The 21,054-nt window shown below is 40.9% G+C and overlaps 1 protein-coding gene across 8 annotated transcripts in view; it reads right to left on the bottom strand.

Moving 5' to 3' along the window:
- Positions 1-805: 805 nt before the first annotated feature.
- The window catches only part of rapgef2b (Rap guanine nucleotide exchange factor 2b), a 182,990-nt gene continuing 162,741 nt past the window's right edge, over positions 806-21,054 (bottom strand). For 3 of the 8 annotated variants that reach the window (XM_067457215.1, XM_067457218.1, XM_067457221.1), the window contains 21 exons: positions 20,509-20,645; positions 19,670-19,828; positions 19,232-19,384; positions 18,496-18,660; positions 18,307-18,414; positions 18,004-18,207; positions 16,952-17,060; positions 16,462-16,738; positions 16,225-16,382; positions 14,974-15,214; positions 14,478-14,864; positions 14,166-14,377; positions 13,652-13,775; positions 13,213-13,236; positions 10,773-10,996; positions 9,729-9,899; positions 9,492-9,641; positions 7,081-7,282; positions 5,808-6,259; positions 4,151-4,502; positions 806-3,057 (listed from right to left, as the gene is read on the bottom strand). In XM_067457215.1, the coding sequence (XP_067313316.1) occupies positions 4,177-4,502; positions 5,808-6,259; positions 7,081-7,282; positions 9,492-9,641; positions 9,729-9,899; positions 10,773-10,996; positions 13,213-13,236; positions 13,652-13,775; positions 14,166-14,377; positions 14,478-14,864; positions 14,974-15,214; positions 16,225-16,382; positions 16,462-16,738; positions 16,952-17,060; positions 18,004-18,207; positions 18,307-18,414; positions 18,496-18,660; positions 19,232-19,384; positions 19,670-19,828; positions 20,509-20,645 (3,983 nt within the window). In that variant the 3' untranslated portion in view covers positions 806-3,057; positions 4,151-4,176. Of the gene's footprint in view, positions 3,058-4,150; positions 4,503-5,807; positions 6,260-7,080; positions 7,283-9,491; positions 9,642-9,728; positions 9,900-10,772; positions 10,997-13,212; positions 13,237-13,651; positions 13,776-14,165; positions 14,378-14,477; positions 14,865-14,973; positions 15,215-15,776; positions 15,792-16,224; positions 16,383-16,461; positions 16,739-16,951; positions 17,061-18,003; positions 18,208-18,306; positions 18,415-18,495; positions 18,661-19,231; positions 19,385-19,669; positions 19,829-20,508; positions 20,646-21,054 lie in introns of all 8 variants that reach the window. The other 5 variants (XM_067457216.1, XM_067457219.1, XM_067457217.1 and 2 more) reach the window with 3 other exon arrangements.

The following is a 21,054-nucleotide window of genomic DNA, read 5'->3' as shown; positions in this document are numbered from 1 at the left end:
ACCTGCCGCGAGCCAAGTTATTATATTGAAACCAGCTCGCACCCAACTACGGTTCGGTGCGCGGAAGCTGAGAAGGTAACAAACCGGAGATTTGTTTACAAACGATTCCACAGTGAAAAGAAGTAACCATGTCTTCCCCATGCACGTCAGCTGGAACTTCATTAAAAATAAAGTTCAACCACACATTCCTAATATTAGGATCCGAAGCTTATGCAGCGACTGTTCTTTCACAACCAGGAATAACGCAATATCTTAATCTTCCTCGGCATGTTTATTGTTGTTGGCTAGCTAGCACGAGCCCTCCATGAGTCGGTGGGCGGGGCTACTGGATTAGACGCGCAGTAGAGGCGGTGTTTCGTCGCGCAATGACGTAAGTATAAAGCACAGGACCGTTTGCTGGGCCTGATGGTGTCTATAACAGCTTTTCTTTGACTTACAAGTTTTCAGCTCTGAAACTTAAGAGGATACTCTTATATTACCATATCCTTTTATATATATCAAAATCTCAAGGGAAAGTTGATTTCTCAATTCATCACCCCTTTAAATATTTAGAATGCATGCTAAGGCATTATTGCCCATTTTTGCAAATAACTCATACCACGCCAGCTGGGTGCCATACAGTGTGTGATGTCATCTTGCAGATTTTCACTATAATTCACCTTCAGCCAGTGTCTCTATAGTGTGACAATATGCTACAGTAGTTCAGTTTCACAATGCATTATGCTCAATGTAAAATATGACCCAGCTTATTTCCTGAATCATGTTCAGTTTATCCAAATCTATGAAGAAACACCGAAAAACCAAACAGTGTTGAACAGCCGATAGATATGGATGTCTTTTATTAACCCCAACATACATTTGTCAGTTAGAAAAGTATGAGATACACATTTCAAGTTACTTCCATGTTTTCTCTTGTGCAAACACTAGATGGTGCCAGAGGTCATTTAAAACAATGTTTGAAAACAAAAAAACCTTAATGCAGGATCAATGAAACAAAAGAAGAGCAATAATAATAATATTAATAATAATAACAATAATAATAATAATAATGTGCATTTAAAAACTAAGTTGATTCATTTTTGTCGAATTTAATGATTCCCAGCGTCATAAACTGGATGTTGAGGCATAAACATCATACATTTCTACAATTCAACAAAAATATAACCAATATTTACAATTATTGTATTAAAAATACAAAACAAAAAGAAAGACAAAAAAGAACAAATACATACTCCACCAATTGTCTTTGTAAAAGACGTACAGGTAAAAGTAGTCCAAAAAAAAAGAAAAAGAAAAAAGTGAATCTTCACCAGCTAAATGTACACGTCTCACTTGACATCACATATCGAACAGAGTAGCAGAACAGCTACCTACTACTATTTACCTTGTTTATTTATGCTTGTACAATTTGTGCAACTTATTTTGCAAAACAAGCGACTCATTTTGGCTTGCCAAACCGTGAATATTTATTTAAAAAAAAAAAAAAAAAATGAAGTGGAAGCAGATGGTCGATATATTTACTGTTACAAATGTGTTGTTATGAACAACTGTATCCGCAACCATTAAAAAAAAAAAGACAAAAAAAGTGTGGGAGCCAAAAACCTGAAACAAACAAACAACCTACAAACGAACAAACACAGGCAACTAGAGAAAGAAACACTGAAGTAGTGATGGTACATGGTACAGTGGAAAACACTGCAAACTTCTTTTTCCTTCTCAAGTCTTTTGTTTCTAACTACTGATCAATGTGATCAGCTTAACTCAGTGATTAAAATAAAAGGATAGAAGTGAAGTGCTCCCACCGGTTCGGTTCTGACTTCAGGTGGGGTTTGCGTGTTCCCGGCCCACCGGAGTCTCAAAAGCACGTTTCAGTCGAGTTCCTGTGAGTGATTGTGGAAGCTGTTGTGCAGCAGTGGTATTTAGATCAAGGCCCACTCCAGGAGAAACATGCACAGCTTGAGTCCTCAAAGAAAAAAACGACACAGAAACCACTGTTTTAACACACCTCCTTAATGGCATCACTTAATGAGAGGAAGGAAGTAGCACCCGAATAGGATGATCCTATTTGCCTGAGTAGCCTTCAGTTCTCACCTACACCAACAGGGGGGTGCTTTATGTCGTGACACAACTATAGAAGTCTGCTTCGATTTAAATTTTAATGGGGGCTTTTGCGGCTGGATTACCCACAGATGTAGATTTGTTCGGTCTACATTTTTGGTCTGCTATTATTTCTGTATCGTGTTTTCATGAGCTTTGACCAAACCTGATGTTTTATTCGTACTTTCTTACGGCTTTCAAACACACTAAGGCCAAGAAGCAATAAAACCACCCAACAAGGCGTTACTTAGCATTGTTTCCTCTCACAAAGCGCCTTCCTTATTAAATCGGTGTGCTATGTATGTCAAGAGTCAGTGTGAACTCCATCATGATGTAGTCCTTCAAGCCGAGCTCCTGCAAATATAATACTGTAATGCTAAACCACACAGATATGAGTTGTTGTCAGGACTGATGGGGAACAGGTGGGGCGATAAGTTGTAGTCAAGCCTTCTTCACCATTCAAACTGCATGTCCAGAACCGGGAGACTGAAACGTTGATTGTGTGCATCAGTTTACACCTTAAAAACAGTTTAAAAAGTGCTGAGGGGAACTACTAAACACATCAGTGTGACCTTTAAGCAGAAGGAAATGGTCTGAAGACAACCGTTAACAGTAGTTTGTTTCTTGTGTGTGTGAATGTCGAAGCGCTGTGCTCGAGTTTCAGTTCAGTTCATATTTCCGTTCTCCAAAGTGCCAAATAATTAATTTTTTGCTCGCCTCCTTTCTTCACAGTATTTTTAGCATGCAGGGCATCAAACCCCCCATGATGCATTAAGGCAGGGCAGGGAGAAGAATCCATCATAGAGGAGGGAGAGAGGCAGTGCCGGCAAGATGTAGACTGGAAGTTCTGGCTGTCTGTCTGTCTGACTTGTGAAGGCCTGATATGGGCCATCAGTCAATGCAGCGACCGTATAAAAGCCAGTGTCGTCCCCTTTCAAACAGCGGACACCTGTTCATCCTCTGGAGGAAGAAGAGAGAAACTCTGTGAGCGTCATGGACACACTCTCTAATACATAGGCTCTGTTCCAAACCCAAGTAACATGTGATAGCGAAACTGTTATTGATGTAATGTGCATGTCTCATCATCTCCACAGAAACTACCTTTGGTGTCACATACTTTGCATCTCTTGCATTGCATTCGCAGGAAACGGATGCAAAAGCATTTCGGTGCATGTTAAATTTTGGAAGCATAAGCAAAGGTAGGGTCAAAAATAGGAATGTGGCAACACATTAAAACCTCAATTAAATTGACTAAAAATGTATTCCAAGATGGTGTACTATACACCATCGGGAAAGGTCCACAGGTTGAACTCAGGATGGCCTAAGCGCAGCTTCACTATATGTCGGTGCGCTATCCTCAAGGCTATTGCCGCCAACATACTGGATATACTTTTAATATACACAAAATATCACTTTATCTATAAATAAATCTATAATTTGCTGAACTTCACCATCTTGGAGGGAAGCTTTCAAATGCATTCTGGAATTCACTTCGGGCGAAATGTAAGGCAGCATAATCTTTGATGCCTAAAAATGCTGTCTGAAGGAAACACACTTGGGTTTGGAACAAAGTCATAGAAGGACAACTAAATACAAGAAGGAAATAAAATGTGCTCTGGCCTTACCATGCCAAAGACAAACATGACAGGACAGGGAGAGAGAAAAAAAAGAGACTACTACTCAATTCAGGATCTTTGTGCTGATAAGTACTAACACTATTTCATGTGCTACCTGACAACACAAACATGACTTCAGGTTCTATCATGTGCTCAAGCGTTTATGATGGCAGATCTAGTGATTTTCCTGTGAGCACTGATGGGTGAGAGCCAATACACACGGCAGAGCGGGGAGCAATGACTGGGATGTTGCCACGGCGACGGGGGGCAGGCTGTCTCCGTGGCGACGCATGCACTGACTGTGAGAGATGCGTTGGTGGTTGGTGATGGTGGGCAGGTGAAGGAGCTGTCCTCCTGGCATGCAGAGACCGTGACTCGTGTGCGTGGAGTGTGTGAGTGTGTGAGTGTGGAAGTAACTGGAGTTTGGGATGTTTTACCTTCCTGTTGGGGTGGTGTATGTAACTCATGGCCTGGGGGGAACTGCTGTGTGTGGACCTCTCCTCCTCTGAGCTCTGAGTTTGGGAGACAAGCACTCACCCTCCTCTTCCACCTCCTCTGCCTCCTCCTCTTCTCGGCCCCGGGGGTCCGGCGAGTGGGTGGGTTTTCCCGCAGCCGGGGGTTGCTGGGAGTCAGGGGATTGCGTGACAAGGCGGGAACGCTGCAAGGCGGTGGTGTAGTCCGGGGGTTTCCTGCCTGAGTGAGCCGTGCCCTCGGTTACGTCCGTGATGGTCAACGCCGTGTAGCCTGGTGGTGTGGGCGGAGGGTCCCGGTAACGGCCGTCCTTCCGTGCTGGGGGGAAGAGACGGACACCGCAGTTCCGTTTAATATCCGTAACGTTTCTCACAAACGCGATCGGACACATGCAGACATGCACTAGACCAGGAAGGATTGTTTTTGTAGGCAGTCTGTGTCGTTCCACCTTGTAGCGTTCAACATGACAATTAAGTAATTAAAATGAGGTCGCCTATTTGCTTATGGTTCTTTATTTCTCAACATGCAGCATGTTTAATTTCCGGATGTATGTTTGATCATTGGGAATATGTTATCAGCTTTTTCATGCAAAGATCATGATTTAGGAAAGTAATTTTCAATCATTGAAAAACACATAGGAAAGAATATAGAACTTGGAGTAGTTACTTTTAAAACAATAGTTACCCAAAAATGAAAATCTTTCTAGTCAAACACATCTTTCAAGTCAAATATGGCACCACACACATATGGGGCATGACATACAACCTGACATGAGAGGCACCAAATGTTTTTTTCAGGTTTATTTTTTATTTTTTAAGTCTTAAAGGAACACTCCACCGTTTTTAGAAATATTCAACTTCTTTCCTACATTTAGATATGTGGGAAAATGCATTTGGTCGCCGCTAGCTTAGCTAGCCTAGCTTCCTATGTTGCCAGCTAGCATGTCCCGAGTAAAAGTGATCAAAAAAAAAAAAAAAAACACCCACCCAAATACTTATTGTGGCCTGCGATGCAGATTAAGACTAGGCGGTTTTCTAGGCAGGTATTGACTTGGGACTAAATTATGGGGAAGCACAGGCAAAACACCGCTACATGGGCGCAGAGATATCACCCAACACATTGCGACCGAGCCAGAGGACGAGGACGAAGATGAGAGCTGTGATATCTCTGCGCCCAAGTAGCAGTGCTTTGCCTGTACTTCCCCATAATTTAGTCTCAAGTCAATACCTGCCTAGGAAATCGCTAGGTGATTTTTGATCACGCTAGCTGGCAACATAGGATTCCGTTCATTATGCTAAGCTAGTGGCAACCCTGCCAAACTAAAACAATGCATGCACTGAGACAAAAATGCATTTTCCCACATATCTAAATATAGGAAAGAAGTTAAATAAGCCCTATTGCTAAAAACGGTGGAGTGTTCCTTTAAACCACAGGCCATATGGACTGATTTTATAGTAGTTTTTTTTGTCCGTTATGAAGCTAGGCAGAAATGGTTGTTATTAAATGTGACTGAAGAGAAAAAAAAGATGTGTGATGCTTCCCATATTGTGTAGTAAATATTAAAATAACTCTCATTTTTGGGTGAACTATCCCTTTAAACAAGGTTGACGTGGCAATTCTTACTGATCACAGCCTTGGTGTTGCCTGCAGTGATGGGCGAGGGGCGTCGGCTGTGCTGTCTGGACTCTTCTGAACCGGTGGAGGTGATGCTGCTCGTCTCTGGGTCTGTGGTCACATCCCTCCCTCCTCTTCGTTTGATGGTACCCGTGTCGCCCTCAGAGTCCTCGCCCCAGCATGCCGCCGATGACGAAGAGGAGCAGGCGGATGCCCAGCTCCCTCTGCTTCCCCAAAGCCCCGCGCCCTCTGCCAACGCCTCCCAGCTACGCCCCTGTTGCATGGTCTGAATGTTGTCATGGGAGCCGCTGGAACATGAAGTCCAGCTGCCACGACCAGAATCAGCAGCGTCGAGAGACACTCGGTCACCCTGGTCCTGGGTGAGCTCCTCTGAGCTGGGAGAAGACAGCACGGTGGCGCCTGCATACAGACCACGGCAGTCCTGCATTGATGAGTAGGACCTGAAAAAAGACCCAGAGGGGTTTAATAATAATACTATATTGTCAGGTTATGATGGTCAACTAGTTGTCCAATAACAGACCTGCTTTTAAACATGAGAACATAAACACTGTAACTATTGCCTGATAAATGTGTTAGGGCTCAAATCCAGCCTAAATCAATCAATCAACTTTATTTATTTATATAGCGCTTTTACAATGACGATTGTTATAAAGTAGCGTCACAGTGTTAAACCGGACAATATTGCAACAAAATTTGATTGAGCTGTACAGTCGTTCTGGAGAAAACTGTGATGTTATCAGCTTATTTTAATTTATCATATAGCGACAATGTTGGCGGATCAGCATTATATAGTTTATAGAATTAAATAAGACCTAATTAATACATTTTATTTGTATATTTGGTTGAATAACTTGGATCATAATTTAAGTGTCCCCAACTGAGCAAGCCAAGCCAAAGGCGACAGTGGCAAAGAACCAAAACTCCATCAGGGCATGATGGAGAAAATAAACCTTGGGAGAAACCAGACTCAGTCGGGGTGCCAGTTCTCCTCTGGCCTATTATCAAACAGTGTATGATTATTATTCTGCCAACCTTACAGGTCAGAAATCATATTAGATCAGAAAATAAAGAAATTCTGGGTATCACGCAAGAGACAGGTTTATGGATGGCGCGTCGATTACACAAGAGTATGAATACTTGAAAGATCGGAGTTATTGCGCCAGAGACGGGCGCAATGAATGACCCAGGGTTCCTAAAGACTGATTCATTAACTAGTCATTCATATGACCAATAAGTTGAGAAAGTAAAGAGCGGTGTTTACCCCAAGCTGTACTGATCAGGGTCAGCAGTCGCCCTGCGCTCTAGCCGGTGACCACTAACATGGCCCTCCCCAGCTATTCCTCCATACCGCTGCCTGCGTTCATCTTGCCCCATGTCCAGGGAGGACGTGCTCACCAGACTGGAGCGTGAGGAGATCTCACTGTGGCCAGAGTCTGACAGATAATCACCAGCTCGTCCATAACCTGGTGAATGAGTACACAGAACAAAACAATCAGAAAACGGTTTGGCCCTAATACAGAGCCCTGTGGTACTCCACACTATAAATGCCTCATTTCACTTTAATAGGTTTTCTTCCAAATTCTGGAGAACTACCGTGCTGCAAACCATCTACATGTAAGGAAAGAAGTCCATTTCTACAGACTCCAATTTCGAATGATTTCTTAAAGTAACATAAGTATATTTATAAAATTGATTTACTTTTTTTAAATGTTGCTGTTAGATATGTGTCTCAAAAAAATGCTGTGAAATAGGTTTAATGAATATATGTGACTTATTGTGTCAGTGTTCACATAGTATTGCCACATTTAGTGGTTGCAAAGTCATCAATTTAAATAAGTAACTAACAATTGCACAACAGAATTTAACCTTCCCACGGAAGATACGCCTTTCAGCTTACAACATGATAAAACTGATGATACAATAACAGTGCGAGACAGAAGATGTTATATTTAGGGTGTCAGAGAAGGCTCACAAAATAACATGTACAAGAACACAAGTAGATCTTCCAATCATTTATGTACTGAGAGACTACTCTATATCAAATAACCACAACAACAAAAAATACATAAAACACTATGCTACAGCCAGAGCAAAGCTTTACAGCCAAAACTCCCCCTTCTTAACCTGGCTAATCAAAACCAGGCAGTTACTTTAATAGTGGAGCAGCTTAGGCTCTACAGTACACACACACACACACACACACACACACACACACACACACACACACACACACACACACACACACACACACACACACACACACACACACACACAGTTACAGCACTAGCCTTTTTCTGTCAGCTAGGAGCAAAAAATGAGCAAAACCCCTGTCTAGACTAGGTGAGAGAGGTCACTCAAATTACAAATGTCTAAAACCATAAGTAGAACCTCCAACTGACACTGTACTACATGTGTAACACAATAAACACATAATATTTGATGTTACTACTAAAAGTTTGAACACAAATCTTACTGATTATGCCAATTATACCACTGAAAAATCTTAGGGAAAGTCTGAACTAAAAACAAAACATTTATATCGCTGTGAATCAATACTAAGTGAGTTGCCAACCTAGACAGCATTTTTGGACAGGTTCTGAATCATTCTAGTCAAACACAAACAACTGTTCTTTCTTTTCTTTTTTTTTAAATAAAATGAAATTATTATTTTTATTCAGCAAGACTGTATTAAAATTGACAGCTAGGACATTTATGATGTTAAAAAGATTTTTATTTCAAATAAACTTTCTATTCATTATGAATAAAATAGTTTCCACAAAAATTCTAAGCACAACATTATAAAAGAAAGGAATATAAAATAAATGTTTCTTGAGCACCACATTTACATATGATCGTTCATAAATCATTCTACTAGTAATATGACAACTGTAGTAAGTAGTAACGGCTGCTAACAATTTAGCTTTACAATCGCAAGAAGTAAACTACATTTTAACATTAATAAATATTAAACAAATACATGTGCAAGTCAGCTTTGGTGGTGAGATTAAGAAACTTCTTTCAAAAGCATTTTTTAAATCTTACAGACTGTTTGAACAGTAGTGTACCTCTAATGAGTGATTATTTATTAGGCAGCTCACTACATTTTGAGTCTGAGCGATAATGATGCGCGTGTGAACTCTCTCAAGCTAAATCTGCATCTAGGCCCTGTTACCTGTTGGTGATTTTCTACAGAAGGAGGAAAAACCCTTCATACCGTGGCTTCGTATAGCTGTGATGGCTGAATATAGGGCAAAACAGGTGAGTGATGAGAAACAGAAACGTTATGTGGTACAGATTCAAAAGGAAAAATGGACTTATCTTAGACGAGCAGTGTTTATGTAGATATTTTGTAGAACAGCACTGGAACCTTCCATTTCGTATGTGTGATCATTTTACCACTAGATGGCAGTATCGACTTATTAAATAAGCTATGAAACCATGTTGGCACAAAGGGGCGCCAGCTATCAGAGAAATGAGCTGTGAGCCAGTGGTGAGGGAACCCGCTGTCTTACAATATATTTCCCTGCAGGCCCACCATAGAGCCCTGATTCCACAGTTCACCAATAAGTCAATGGAGGAGGAGTAAATCGAGTGTGCAAAGACCAGAGGTTCAGAGAAAAACAACATACAAGTATACACCGAATGCTTTAATGTGTCTGTGTGTATCCTTACCTTTCTTAGGTGAGCTGTGAGGAGACGTGGGAGGAGATGACAGCTGTGAAGAGTTGTTGGAAACACTGTCTTCTGTCTGTTTCTTGTGTCTCTCTCCTGCCTCCTCTGAAAGGGACAGTATCTTCTTCAGAGACTGCGGTGAGCTTGTGCCTATGAAAACACCATTAGACAGAGCCTTATGAGAACCATTTATATATAGGAGGACACGATTCAAGTATCAAAAATATGTGGTCTTACCAAATGGCGGTAGGTCTTTGACCGGCACTTTCTTGCGAGATGGGTAGAGGGCAACGGCAGGCACTTGAAGCGCCTGGTTGGCTTTCTGAAGCTGCTGGCGCTGGTGGGTGGCGGCCCGTGCGACCACGGGTGATGTGTCAGGTCTCTTCCGGTCCCCAGAACTTTTCGGCACTGCAAAATAGAAAGGATCTATTTGTAGACAACAATCTGAATCTGAAGAATGATTATTAATAATAAATTAGGGTCCATTAACTTGGTGAATGAATGGTGGAAAATGTACTCACTAGCCATGAAACTGTATTTTACACAGGGCTATGCGATATTGAAGAAAAATGTGATATGCAATACCTTGTTAAATAATGCGATATTTGATATGCAATACAATATTGCAATTAGTGTCTAAAATCTATTAAATTGCATTAAAAAAAATATTTAAAAACTGAGAATGATACAATTTATGTGTTTCACATTCTGAAAGTGACCAACGGTGTTTTAGCATCTGTTAATAATTTTAACATCAATGTAAACAAACAAAAAAATGTAATGCAAATGTAATGCAGACACGAAACTGAACTGAAGGGATCACACGCTTTCTGAGAGGCGGCTTGTGCGCACGTTTCGGTGCGTGTGTCAGACAGTAGACAGAGCAAGACTGCAAGTTGTTGTTTTTCGCAAGTCATTGCGTTTAATAACTCTTTTTAAAGTCAAGCAAGTTACATAAGTAAAAGTTGTGTGCCCTGTCTATTCTCTGCTATGTGTCGCAGCTTCGACCTAAAACATACACTTTTTCACAATGTTGAAGTAGCCTATTAAAATCATTCAGATATTGCGTGCCATTGTGATATGCATATTGCGATACATACATTTGCGATATTTTGATAATTTCGATATATTGCACAGCCCTAATTTTACATTATAATTTTTGTACCTACGTTGTGGGGAATGCAGCTTTTTAATGTGTGATAGAAACCTGTGTGATTTGTTCGTCACATGCTTGTGTTTTTCTCCTATTTGTATTTGTGTGCGTGCTTGCACCCGACTCACATGTGTTGATTGAGGGCTCACACTGCGTCGAAAGTGTCTGCAGGCTCTCCTCATTGGTCTCCAGTGTGAGGTTGGACAAGTATTGTTTGACCTTGCGTGCCATCTGTGCATCCTCGTACAGCTTCTTGGCATTAAGGAAGGAACTCCTTCTGACCCGCTTCTTGTGCCCACCTGTCTGGGTTACATCCAGGACGGCCGCATTGGCACTGCCCTGGCTGAGTGACCTAAACACACACACACAGACACACACACACATATTGAGTTAAAGATGCCGTCTGACTTTAATAGTGTGTAGTATGCTGATTCAGGATCAGATGCAGTGTTTCAGTCTCTTTGACATGCAGTAAGTTGCATTCCTTGCAGCTTTAGAACAATCCAAACATTCCATGCATTTCACATCTTAGCCAGACACAGAGCATTCAGGCCACGCCCACACCAGGGGGGAAACAATCCAACGCTCTCCATTGACTTTGTAGGCTACTGGGTGAAGCGGTCGCCTTGTAATTTTTTTCTTATAACAAAAAAAAAAAAAACACTAACAATGTCTAAAAGCTGATATATGACAATGTATACAGCAAACAAGCTAAAAAACACAGAACTACGTTTTATAAGCTGTCGACCCAAACAGGCAGCATTTAAGGAGACAAAAGTGGATACAAGCAATAAGACGTGAAGCTTCAGCTGGAAGAATGGGTACATTTGAGGATCCTGACACTGAGTATGCCAACGTGTGCAGTAAATATTTTGTCACTGTTAAATCAAATATCCTAACGTTTTATACATTATATTTCCTGTCGCTGATTACGTTACGTCTGAATTGCGCGTATCCACTTTTGTGTCCTTAAACGCTCGTTTTTTTGGTCAGCGGTTTATAAAAACGTCTGGGTTTTTGGTTCCAGGTTTATTAGCTTGTTTGCTGTACACCTTGTCACATATCAACTTTTAGACATTGTTCTGTTTTTTGTTAAAAGTCAGAAATGACAAGGAGGTTCAGATTATGACGCATGTCGCTGTGTCTCTATTTAGACAGGTAATCAAAAATGGGATGTTATATAACAACAGAAATATTTAAACTTTGCATGAGATTTAGGACTAATCAATGGGCACATTTACAGGCACACCAGTAAGCTGATAACTCACAAATATCCGCTTATTGAAATAACGAGTTTTCCCCGTTTACATGCAAACCAGTAAGCTGACAATGCAAGTAAACCGCGTTTACATGACTTTATTAATAAACCGGGTTATTTCCTTGTAGTGACGTCAAAAATAATTTCCGTATTTGAGTATTCCAAATGTTTTGTCAGTTTTTCGGCTTAAATTATTCTCTCATGCAGTTACAGATGCGGCGTTTTGACTGAACCTCTATTACTTCTGCTTCATGAGATGAGAACACATTTGTACAATTTCCTGGGTCTTAAAAGAGTCTGAGTTTGTGATATATTTCCTTATTTCAAGCAAAACACTCGCTTAAATCTGCTCGAATTATGCGTTTTTGTCACCTATCACACATGCACACTTCAATAAGCCGACAGAAAGAAGGTTAATGAGTTTACATGCCGCGCAAAATCGGGGTAAGCGGCAAAAAACTACCTGTCCCGACCGGTTTATGCTTAAACCGTTTATGACCTTACTCCAATAAAAGAAAACGGGTTACCGCGTTTACATGACCATGTTCATTGTCGGTTTATTAGGCATAAACGCACTCACTGATTATTTTTGGTTGTGTATTTTTTTTTACATTTCAGAGCAAAAAGCCTTGAAATATTTGTTGAACTGTTTTGTTTATGCTTAAAGTTGATGAGCATAATTGCTGCACCACTAGTATCATTAGAGCATTTGTATAATAAGCTAGAATAGGAAAAAGCATTTAACACACTTAAAACGTATAAAAGGTCTTATAAAAGGCAGGTTTTGCATCCATAAACATCATCCTAGTCACTAATTCAAACAATTACTATTAGTTTAAACCAAAAGAAAATATTAAAGTAATAAATAAGAAATAAAATAAAAAGACACACAGCACTGCAAATACTTGTAGAAGTAGAAGACGTGCAGCTATGGTAAGTAGTTTAGCTGGAAGGGGCAAGTTAAATCACTTTTGCTAATAATGGATCATGGGATATCAAATTAATAAATGAGCTTGAACCAAACATATGTAAATAAATCCATGCATACTGGTGGGGTCATGTTTGTGAAACATTCAAAATCTATGGTAATAATACAACAGAAACATTAGGATGTGTTTTAGAATGAGGTGAGTTTATTCAATGACCCTGAGTAGCAAAAGTGATGGTGGTCAAATGCTTGGATGGGATCCGTCAGAGCAGAAGCATTCTCAAATGAACCAGAAAAATAAAAATAAAGGATGGTGAGGAGCCAGCCCAAATTATAGAAGGGGGCACACATGAGGTCAAAGGTGAGAGTTCACCATACTCACCCTAAACTCCTCCATTTCTTCTTCCTGTAAGGGAGAGCCATGAATAGTGAAGCGTGGGGCAGGGCAGAGAGGGTTGACAAAGAGAGAAATGGGGAGAGAAAGCCCATGAGAGAAAGAGAGAGGGAGACACACTTAGATGAGAAACAGACCAAGGGTACCAAGGTGAGGTGCACCAGAGACCAAAAGAGAGACAATAACTTCTCTGACAATAATGCAGACAGAGTAACATACACAATGGTTTAACTCTCCTGTGCGTAAACATCACAAACACTTCAACGTTGCGAAAAACCTTAGTAAAAAGCCTGTGTGTGGAAGCGTGAGGTGAGCGCTGTACACATCGCAGTGAGTGGGCACTAAAAGCTACTCAGTGGTGTGAAGAGTCCAGCCTGAAAGAAAGGCAAAGAAGTCATTGTAGCAGTCAGATTAGAAAGGCACTCACCTAGTTCTGAACATCAGAGCAGGGTCCATGTTTACAGCTGCCATACGGCCTACGTGTCTGATCTCTTTAGCAATCATCCGCAGCTTCTCAAAGTTCACCAAACCGTCCACCTTCGAGTCATTTCCTAGAGTAAGCAATAAAGGGCTCATATCATGCATTCGTAGAAAAAAAAATCCTTATAATATTGAAGCCATTGAAATATTTACCATATTTTACATTCTCATACTACTTTGCAGCTACTTCTTTAACACCAGACAAACAAACCTTCCTTCAGTAACAGCCTCTTTGTAAACCAAATGTACCGCACAAGCTATTATGATCAGACAGAAATCTTGGTGCTAATTAGAAACAAACTTCAAAGGCTATGCAGAGTTGTAGGTGCTTTTCATTTTATCTATATAACACAATCTCCATTTACAATTACTGAAGAATTCCACAAACTAAGCCATGTTCAATAATAAACAAACAGGGATGCTATATATGTCCTCACCTACATCAGTGAGAACTATCGTACCTTCATGCAGGAAGGTGAGATCCTTCTTGATTACAGGGAAGAGTGGGATAATGGGTGGCTGCAGGTTCTGGCTGTTAAGAAGGTTTCGGTACTTCGCCATATTCCTGGAGGGATCAAACAGGTCTTGAAGATCACTAAACAGTTTCTCATATTTACTGGGCAGCTTCTCCCATGTGCCTCTCAGCCTGGACACCGGTGCCAAATTCAAACCACTGGAAAAAACACACAATGCCATTGTTATTTGGGACACCAAAAAGGGTCTACAATGTAACCCTTCATTTTTTTTACGCTTGAACTCGAGACAAATTTTACCTGATGATGGCAAACATGGAGTTGAAGTTCTTGCACTCGCGGCAATGAAGTGCGATTTTAATGAAGTGCTTGATGATCTTCATGCGTTTGAGCTGGTTGGGCTCACGCACCACTTCCGTGGCCACCCAGAACGTCTCCCGGTTGATGGCTTCCTCAAAGAGCTTGAGGCTGGGGGGCCCGGTTAGGCGAGTTTTCAGCTTAAACAGGTCATCAATGTACTCGGTGGGCTCGATGGCACAGAACAACTCGAAGGCGCGCATGGACAGCTGGGTCGCCACTTCCACCGTGCTGAGCTGCAGAAGGCTGATCTGGCTTTCCCGTAGTAGTTCCTGGGCATCTTCATCCGAGCACAGTGTCTCTGTCTCCATGTTGCTTTTCAGGTAGTACCTGTACGTTACATGGAAAATAGGCCAATGAGAGAAGAGAACAGGTGTCTTAAGTGATTTGCCTCTGAAACAAATTAAACAAAAGGGCCACAAGGGCTCTAAGGCAGCACCTGCCACTCAGCTGGATCCTGTCGGCCAGTTTGGAGAGTTGTTCAGGAAGTCGTCGCTGCTTGATGACACCCTCGGGAGTGACTGATACCTCGCACAACGAATAGGCTTCAGCGGCAGCAGTCAAGGCAAACTCTCGGATGGCCTGAGCAACGACCTCTTTTGCTGTGGTGTCCTTCCCAATCATGATGTACCGACTTTGCTGGTCTGCCTTGAACACTCGCAATACCTGGTCTGACATGTCTAAAAAACAGAGATTTGCAATAATCAAGACCCAGGTATTAATTTTTATCTGGGTGGAAGTCCACTTTTTTTTTATTCTCACTTATTTATTTCCCATGATCATTTTACATTACTAATGAACATAGTACAGTATGTCGCTTTCACATTTCATATGTTTGAGAAAGTAAAACAACTGATCCACTTCTGGATGTTAACAATGTAATTTATTTATGCATTATCTCTACATCAGCCACTTGCTCCACTGTGTTCAACATTAACCCACCACCGGAAGCTTCTTTGTGCATATGCATGTTCAAAAGACACAAATCAACTTTCAAGGACAATCAATCCCATTCTGCAACAAAAATTGACATGAATCAATGAATAACAATTTTGATGAATCCCACAAATGCAAAGAGTTCACCGATTAATACCTGATTGAGTCCCACCAACCTTTGTACATAAAAGTTTAGATGGCAAAATCAATGTCAAAATTGAGCAGACAGGTAATCTGAAGATGATTGTGATTAGAAAAAAAAAGAGTAGTTAAGGAACCTCTCACAGGACAAAATCAAATACTTACTTATAGGTACTGCTTCTGAAAGAGGAGATTCAGAAGAGCATGAACATATAAATATGCGTATTAATATTAAACTTCTGTGAAAGGTTCTGTAGATGCCCTGAAGGAAAGTGCAAGGTAAGATATTGCACACATATTCTTAAACTATCCTGGCAAAGATCTCTACTATCTTTATTTACTGACTAAAGGTATGTTCTCTCTTAAGGAGAGCCCTAACCTAGGTCTAACTTAGAAGGATACATTCCTGGATCATATGATTATTTGCTAAATCCGAGAAAATGATTGTTGAATGCTGTTCACCCCTTAAGCCCAACTTAAAGCCACAGTCACACTCTGATCCTAACACCTACAGCATTCCTAACACCTGAGTGGGCAATAAGAATGTTTTTCTAGAACCAACAAGGATGTTGATTAAAAAACACAGGACTTTGTAAAAACACAAGCGCCTTACCAGGTTGGTTGTTGAAGTCGAGTATGCGATGGTGTGACTGGAGCAGATCAGGGTTGCTTGATGAAAGGTTTCCACTGACAGGAAGAGCAGGAGGGATCTGCTTTGACTGCTTTAGTCCAACAATACTGTCATCCTGGGACTGTCCCACCCCAACGTCACTGTGAACAAACCAGAAGAGTTATATGCTGCATTAAACCAAATCGCCAATGGAGCTTTCTTACATCAAGCTCATCTTACTTGTAAGGTTTGGGTGGAAGAATACTGGTCAGTGTCTTGTCGAAGATCTTCTTGAGCTTGTTTCTGCCACCTACGGTGTTGGCCTTGGCTTTCTTACTGGCTTTCTCAAGACCCATGACCTGCTCAACATCCACAGCCAGGTCAGGGATGGAGTAACGACTGGCTTTCTTAATGTCCCCGATTTTAGGGATGTGAGGAGCTCCGTTTTTCCTGTCTGGCTCCTCCTCTGGTTCTTGCTCCTGGTCTTGGTCAGGTCTGGCCAATAGCTCCTTGAACACTGAGAGCAGAGAACACAGCACAAATAAAGAGTTTTAACAATGCCGTCTGACATTTTCAAAATACAAATTTTTTCAAATTTTTTCAAAAGCAACTACAACTACATTTTCCTCTACTGCAAAAGAGAGCTGACTAGCAATTTTTCGATTAAGAGTTTTATCAGGCCTAAATGATAGTCTGTGCAGCTGTGGTAATTTCAGCCAATGTAACTTACCTAAGAGATTGGTTTTCACAGTAATGGACAGGTGCGTGTTGTTTTTGAGAATCTCGTTGGCTTTGGATAGTGGCACATTTTCAAAGTTTTGCCCATTTACCTCTAGTATCTAGGGGGAAAAAGATGGAAATCCAAGGTCTCGATCAACATTGCAGCTGGGCCAGTTGATAAATACACATAATGTTCTATTTTAGTACACTTTCCAGACTGCAGTTTGTGGCATTACACATCATTTCATAGAATCATCTCAATGAGCTGAGGTGTGCTGAGTGACTAAACTTATTTTCTATGTGAAAGGATCTTAACCTTACTGCCAAAATAACTTTCCATTCATTAATTTGTTCGTTCATTCGTTCGTTCGTTCATTCATTCATTCATTCATTCATTCATTCATTCATTCATTCATTCATTCATTCATTCATTAATTCATTCATCCATTCATTCATGCTTACCCCCCTCCCCTTATTCTATACAATATTTACTCAAATTAAACTTAAAATTAATTGTTTATCCATTGTCAAAGCTGTTGACAGATACAAGGGGGGACTACAACATATTTTAATTGGCTTAGCAGACATGGTTATTGTCAATAATCTCAAAACGGCCAAGTATCATCTGATTAGCATTCAGAACAATCAACAATCCTCTTGTGGTTTGGAGGACAAATAGATAGCAACTCATTAAACAGCTTTATGAGCCAAATACCGCACTGAGTGAAGGGCAAATGATCTGAAATCACATTTTTTCCGCTTGTGTGAAGACATATTTAGACTACAGGGTTCAGAGGCTGAAATGTACGTGCTTTAACATTTGACAAACTTTTTGTTCTTCTTCTTTATGATTTAGGGCAGAATGCTCTCTTTGCTGTGACTAACTCTGCTTTCGCTGGTTGACAATGCCAATTACAAATGCTCTCACACACAGTTTTCCACTTTCAGTCCCACACTACTATTACTGCTGCTAATGAAACAGCAAGTTGCTATTACGGTGTCAATTTAACAACTTTTTTCGTAGCCTACTTCAGATTCTGCATGGTGCTGGTGTGACATTACCTGATCTCCTCTTTTAAGGCCGGCCTCTGCAGCTTTGCTGCCTGGCTCCACGCTGTCAATGAAAATGCGAAAGCCCTTCTCTGAACCCCCCAGCAGGGTGAAGGCCAGGGGGGCTTCCCTCGAGGGCTTTGTCAGGGTCACCACCCGCAGTTTAGCTTTGGCAGCACATGCTATGTTTAACAGTCTTAGGTGCCCACACATTTTCTGGTTGAAAGAGAGGCATTACATGAGATTTTTGCAGTCAACTCAGCCAAAAAGCTGAAGATCACCAAGGAATTTAAGGTTTTATGGCACACAACTGACCTCTCTCTCCAGATTGTACTCGAACTCCTCAAGAAAATGTGTCATTGCGGGGTCGCCCTCAAAGTCATTGAAGTGATTGTTCACCCACAGCAAGACTACCCGTGTAACCTGATGAAATGTGAGGTTACTAATCGTTCATCTCATCGAGAACTGATTGATTTAAATGCTTGCATAAGTGTGTCTATTTACCTTGTCCCTGAGGCTGGGGTCGTGGAACCACTCCAACAGTTTCTTGCCCACCACCATGGGGCTTGGCAGGAAGGTGCGGTAGGTAAGCAGGAAGTCCTCGATGTAGGTGGGGTCCACCACCGAGTGCTCTTCTACAAGGTGCATGGTAAGACGCTCTGGTGTGCCCTGTAAAAACAAATATACACTTTAAAGGATGCCAAAGAAATGCATTTTTAATCCAATTCTGGCCAGTTACTCCCTGATTTGGGGTTGGCCAGAAGTTTCATTGTTGTTGGGCAAATTTCCCTCAGCTCTAATCGTTAAGGTATTGGAATTGTAAAACATATTTGATATTCAGTCCATATGTCTCTACTGTGCTAAGCATATTTCCATGTTTAGGGATCAATAAATTGCTATGTTCAATGCATCTGTTTAAATCAGGGCAAATGCCATGTCAATCGAGAGTGCAAGTCAATATTTCCTATAGAACACAGTTTTTGCAGCGTGGAAACTTGACTCAATTCAGCTGGCAAACTCACAACTGGGATAAAATATAATTTCTCTTTGCCGAGGGGCCACGATATAGAGGTGCAGGAAGCTTATGTGAGCTATAAATGGACCTTGTGAGAGGTAACATCCCATTTATGAAGATTTATGGAAAAGGTCTTTGGTCACTTTAGTGACATTTCTGAACATTTCTTTACCTCTGGGTGTGAAAAATCCAACTTGTCACACTCATTCTGAGTTGGGTTCTCACCTTGATGACAATGTGTCCTTTTCTGGTGCCTGTGCGGTCAAGCTCACGGTGTTCCTTCACCATCACAATTTCACCCTCCTCTTCCACTTTCTGCATATTTTTCTCAACTTGGTTAAGGATACAGCAGTAATCTTGCTGTGCTATGCAAACAAACTAACAGAGAGAGCAAGAGTGAGCAAGACGACAAAAACCGTGAAGGGAAAGTAAATCAGTTTTATGATGCAGCAGTATATTCAGATGATTTCCCCATGATAATTACACTAGCACACTGAAACAGAGACAAGATTTCATTATTGCAAATTTTTCACTAATCACCCCCATTATTCTCATGCTTAATGAATGGGCAGAGCCACATAACTTCTGCAGTAAATGAGTCATTACAAACGGCTTTTTTTTACCCGAAAAATGTTCAAATCCATAAAGTATTGTTTGACACACCTGGCAGTCATCCACTTTGGTCTTCATCACCCCTTTCATGTACTCTTTATCCATGGTGGGGGACACACCGAAGCTGTTGCCCATGCACAGGATTTCCGTCCGGCCATCTGGGTGCGTCACCTCCACTGAACCGTTCAGAATTACAGACCACGAATCCAGCTACAACAAAGAAACAATGGCAAGTTGAAATTTAAATCGTTTTCAGGATGCAATATGTAATATAAACTTTTGTGGAGAAATATAAAACTTGTGCACAGGGACTTGTATGTGTATCTGCTTTTTGTTGTTTTTAGCAGTCATAAAAGCAAAGAACATGTCATCACCGTGAACTATATGAGCCTCAAGCTCTGTCCTGCTTTCAATTATATAGATGCATTAGGGGGAAATTGGCTCTTTTTGGCATGTCAATACTGAGATAAGGAGATAAGTGATTCCCGCTTTACCGAAGGGCATCTTGTAATCTCAAGATGCTGGCATCCATTCAGGTTTAACAGTGCAGAAGCTGAATGGCTGATTGGTTGTGATGAAATGAGGCAGGGGGATGACAGTACATGTAAGCAATGCCACAGAATCAAGATTAGCACAAGACTAAAGTGAAAGCTGGTGAAATGTTTAAGGTGAATGTCATAACTTTAAAAAAAGGTTAGTGAAGAGAGAAAGAAGATAACTAAAATTGGATTACTGTGAAAAGCTAGGCTAATAGCTATCAATGTAGGGAAAAGTGCAGGGTATGTACTATATGTACTAGTCTACACATATTGATTAAAGGTTAAATTGAGGCTTTAAGAAAGAGCAGAAAGGCTAATGTCACTGGTTCATGTCACAGTATTCTGACCGACCTCTTCGCCATCATTAAGGACGACTGTGCCGGCCCGTTCCACCACAGCGAACACCATGACAGCACAAAGCTCCCTCCTGACGGACATGGTCATGTTGGCAAAGGCTGGTAGTTGGTGCATGAACTCCAACAGTTGCTCTGAAGAATCCAAGTAAGAAACAAGAAGTGGTAAGACACATTTGTGAGAAACATTCTTTCTATGAAAGTCTTTCATTGATATTTGTTCTCTCTATCAGATGCAGTTCGTTCTTCACACATGGAGAATGGAAAACGTTCTTTCCATGGCTATATAAATAACAGCAACCAAGCATTGAATGCATTATTAATACGAAGCTATTTCTGAGAACCAGCAAATCCTGCTATGCAATATACAGGACATATTATACATGACAAAATCCATTTCCACAGTGACAAAGAGCTAAACGGAAAGTGTTTTTTTTTTTTCTTCACTTACCAGGGATTGATTTTTATTCAAACGAACAGATTTTTAAAACAACCAATGTTTTATTCTTCTGTTTACATGGAGGTGAAATTAAAACTATGTGAA

The sequence above is a fragment of the Pseudorasbora parva genome, chromosome 11 (assembly GCF_024679245.1).
Source record: "Pseudorasbora parva isolate DD20220531a chromosome 11, ASM2467924v1, whole genome shotgun sequence".
Classification (NCBI taxonomy): Eukaryota; Metazoa; Chordata; class Actinopteri; order Cypriniformes; family Gobionidae; genus Pseudorasbora; species Pseudorasbora parva.
This window is presented reverse-complemented; position numbering and strand designations above follow the sequence as displayed.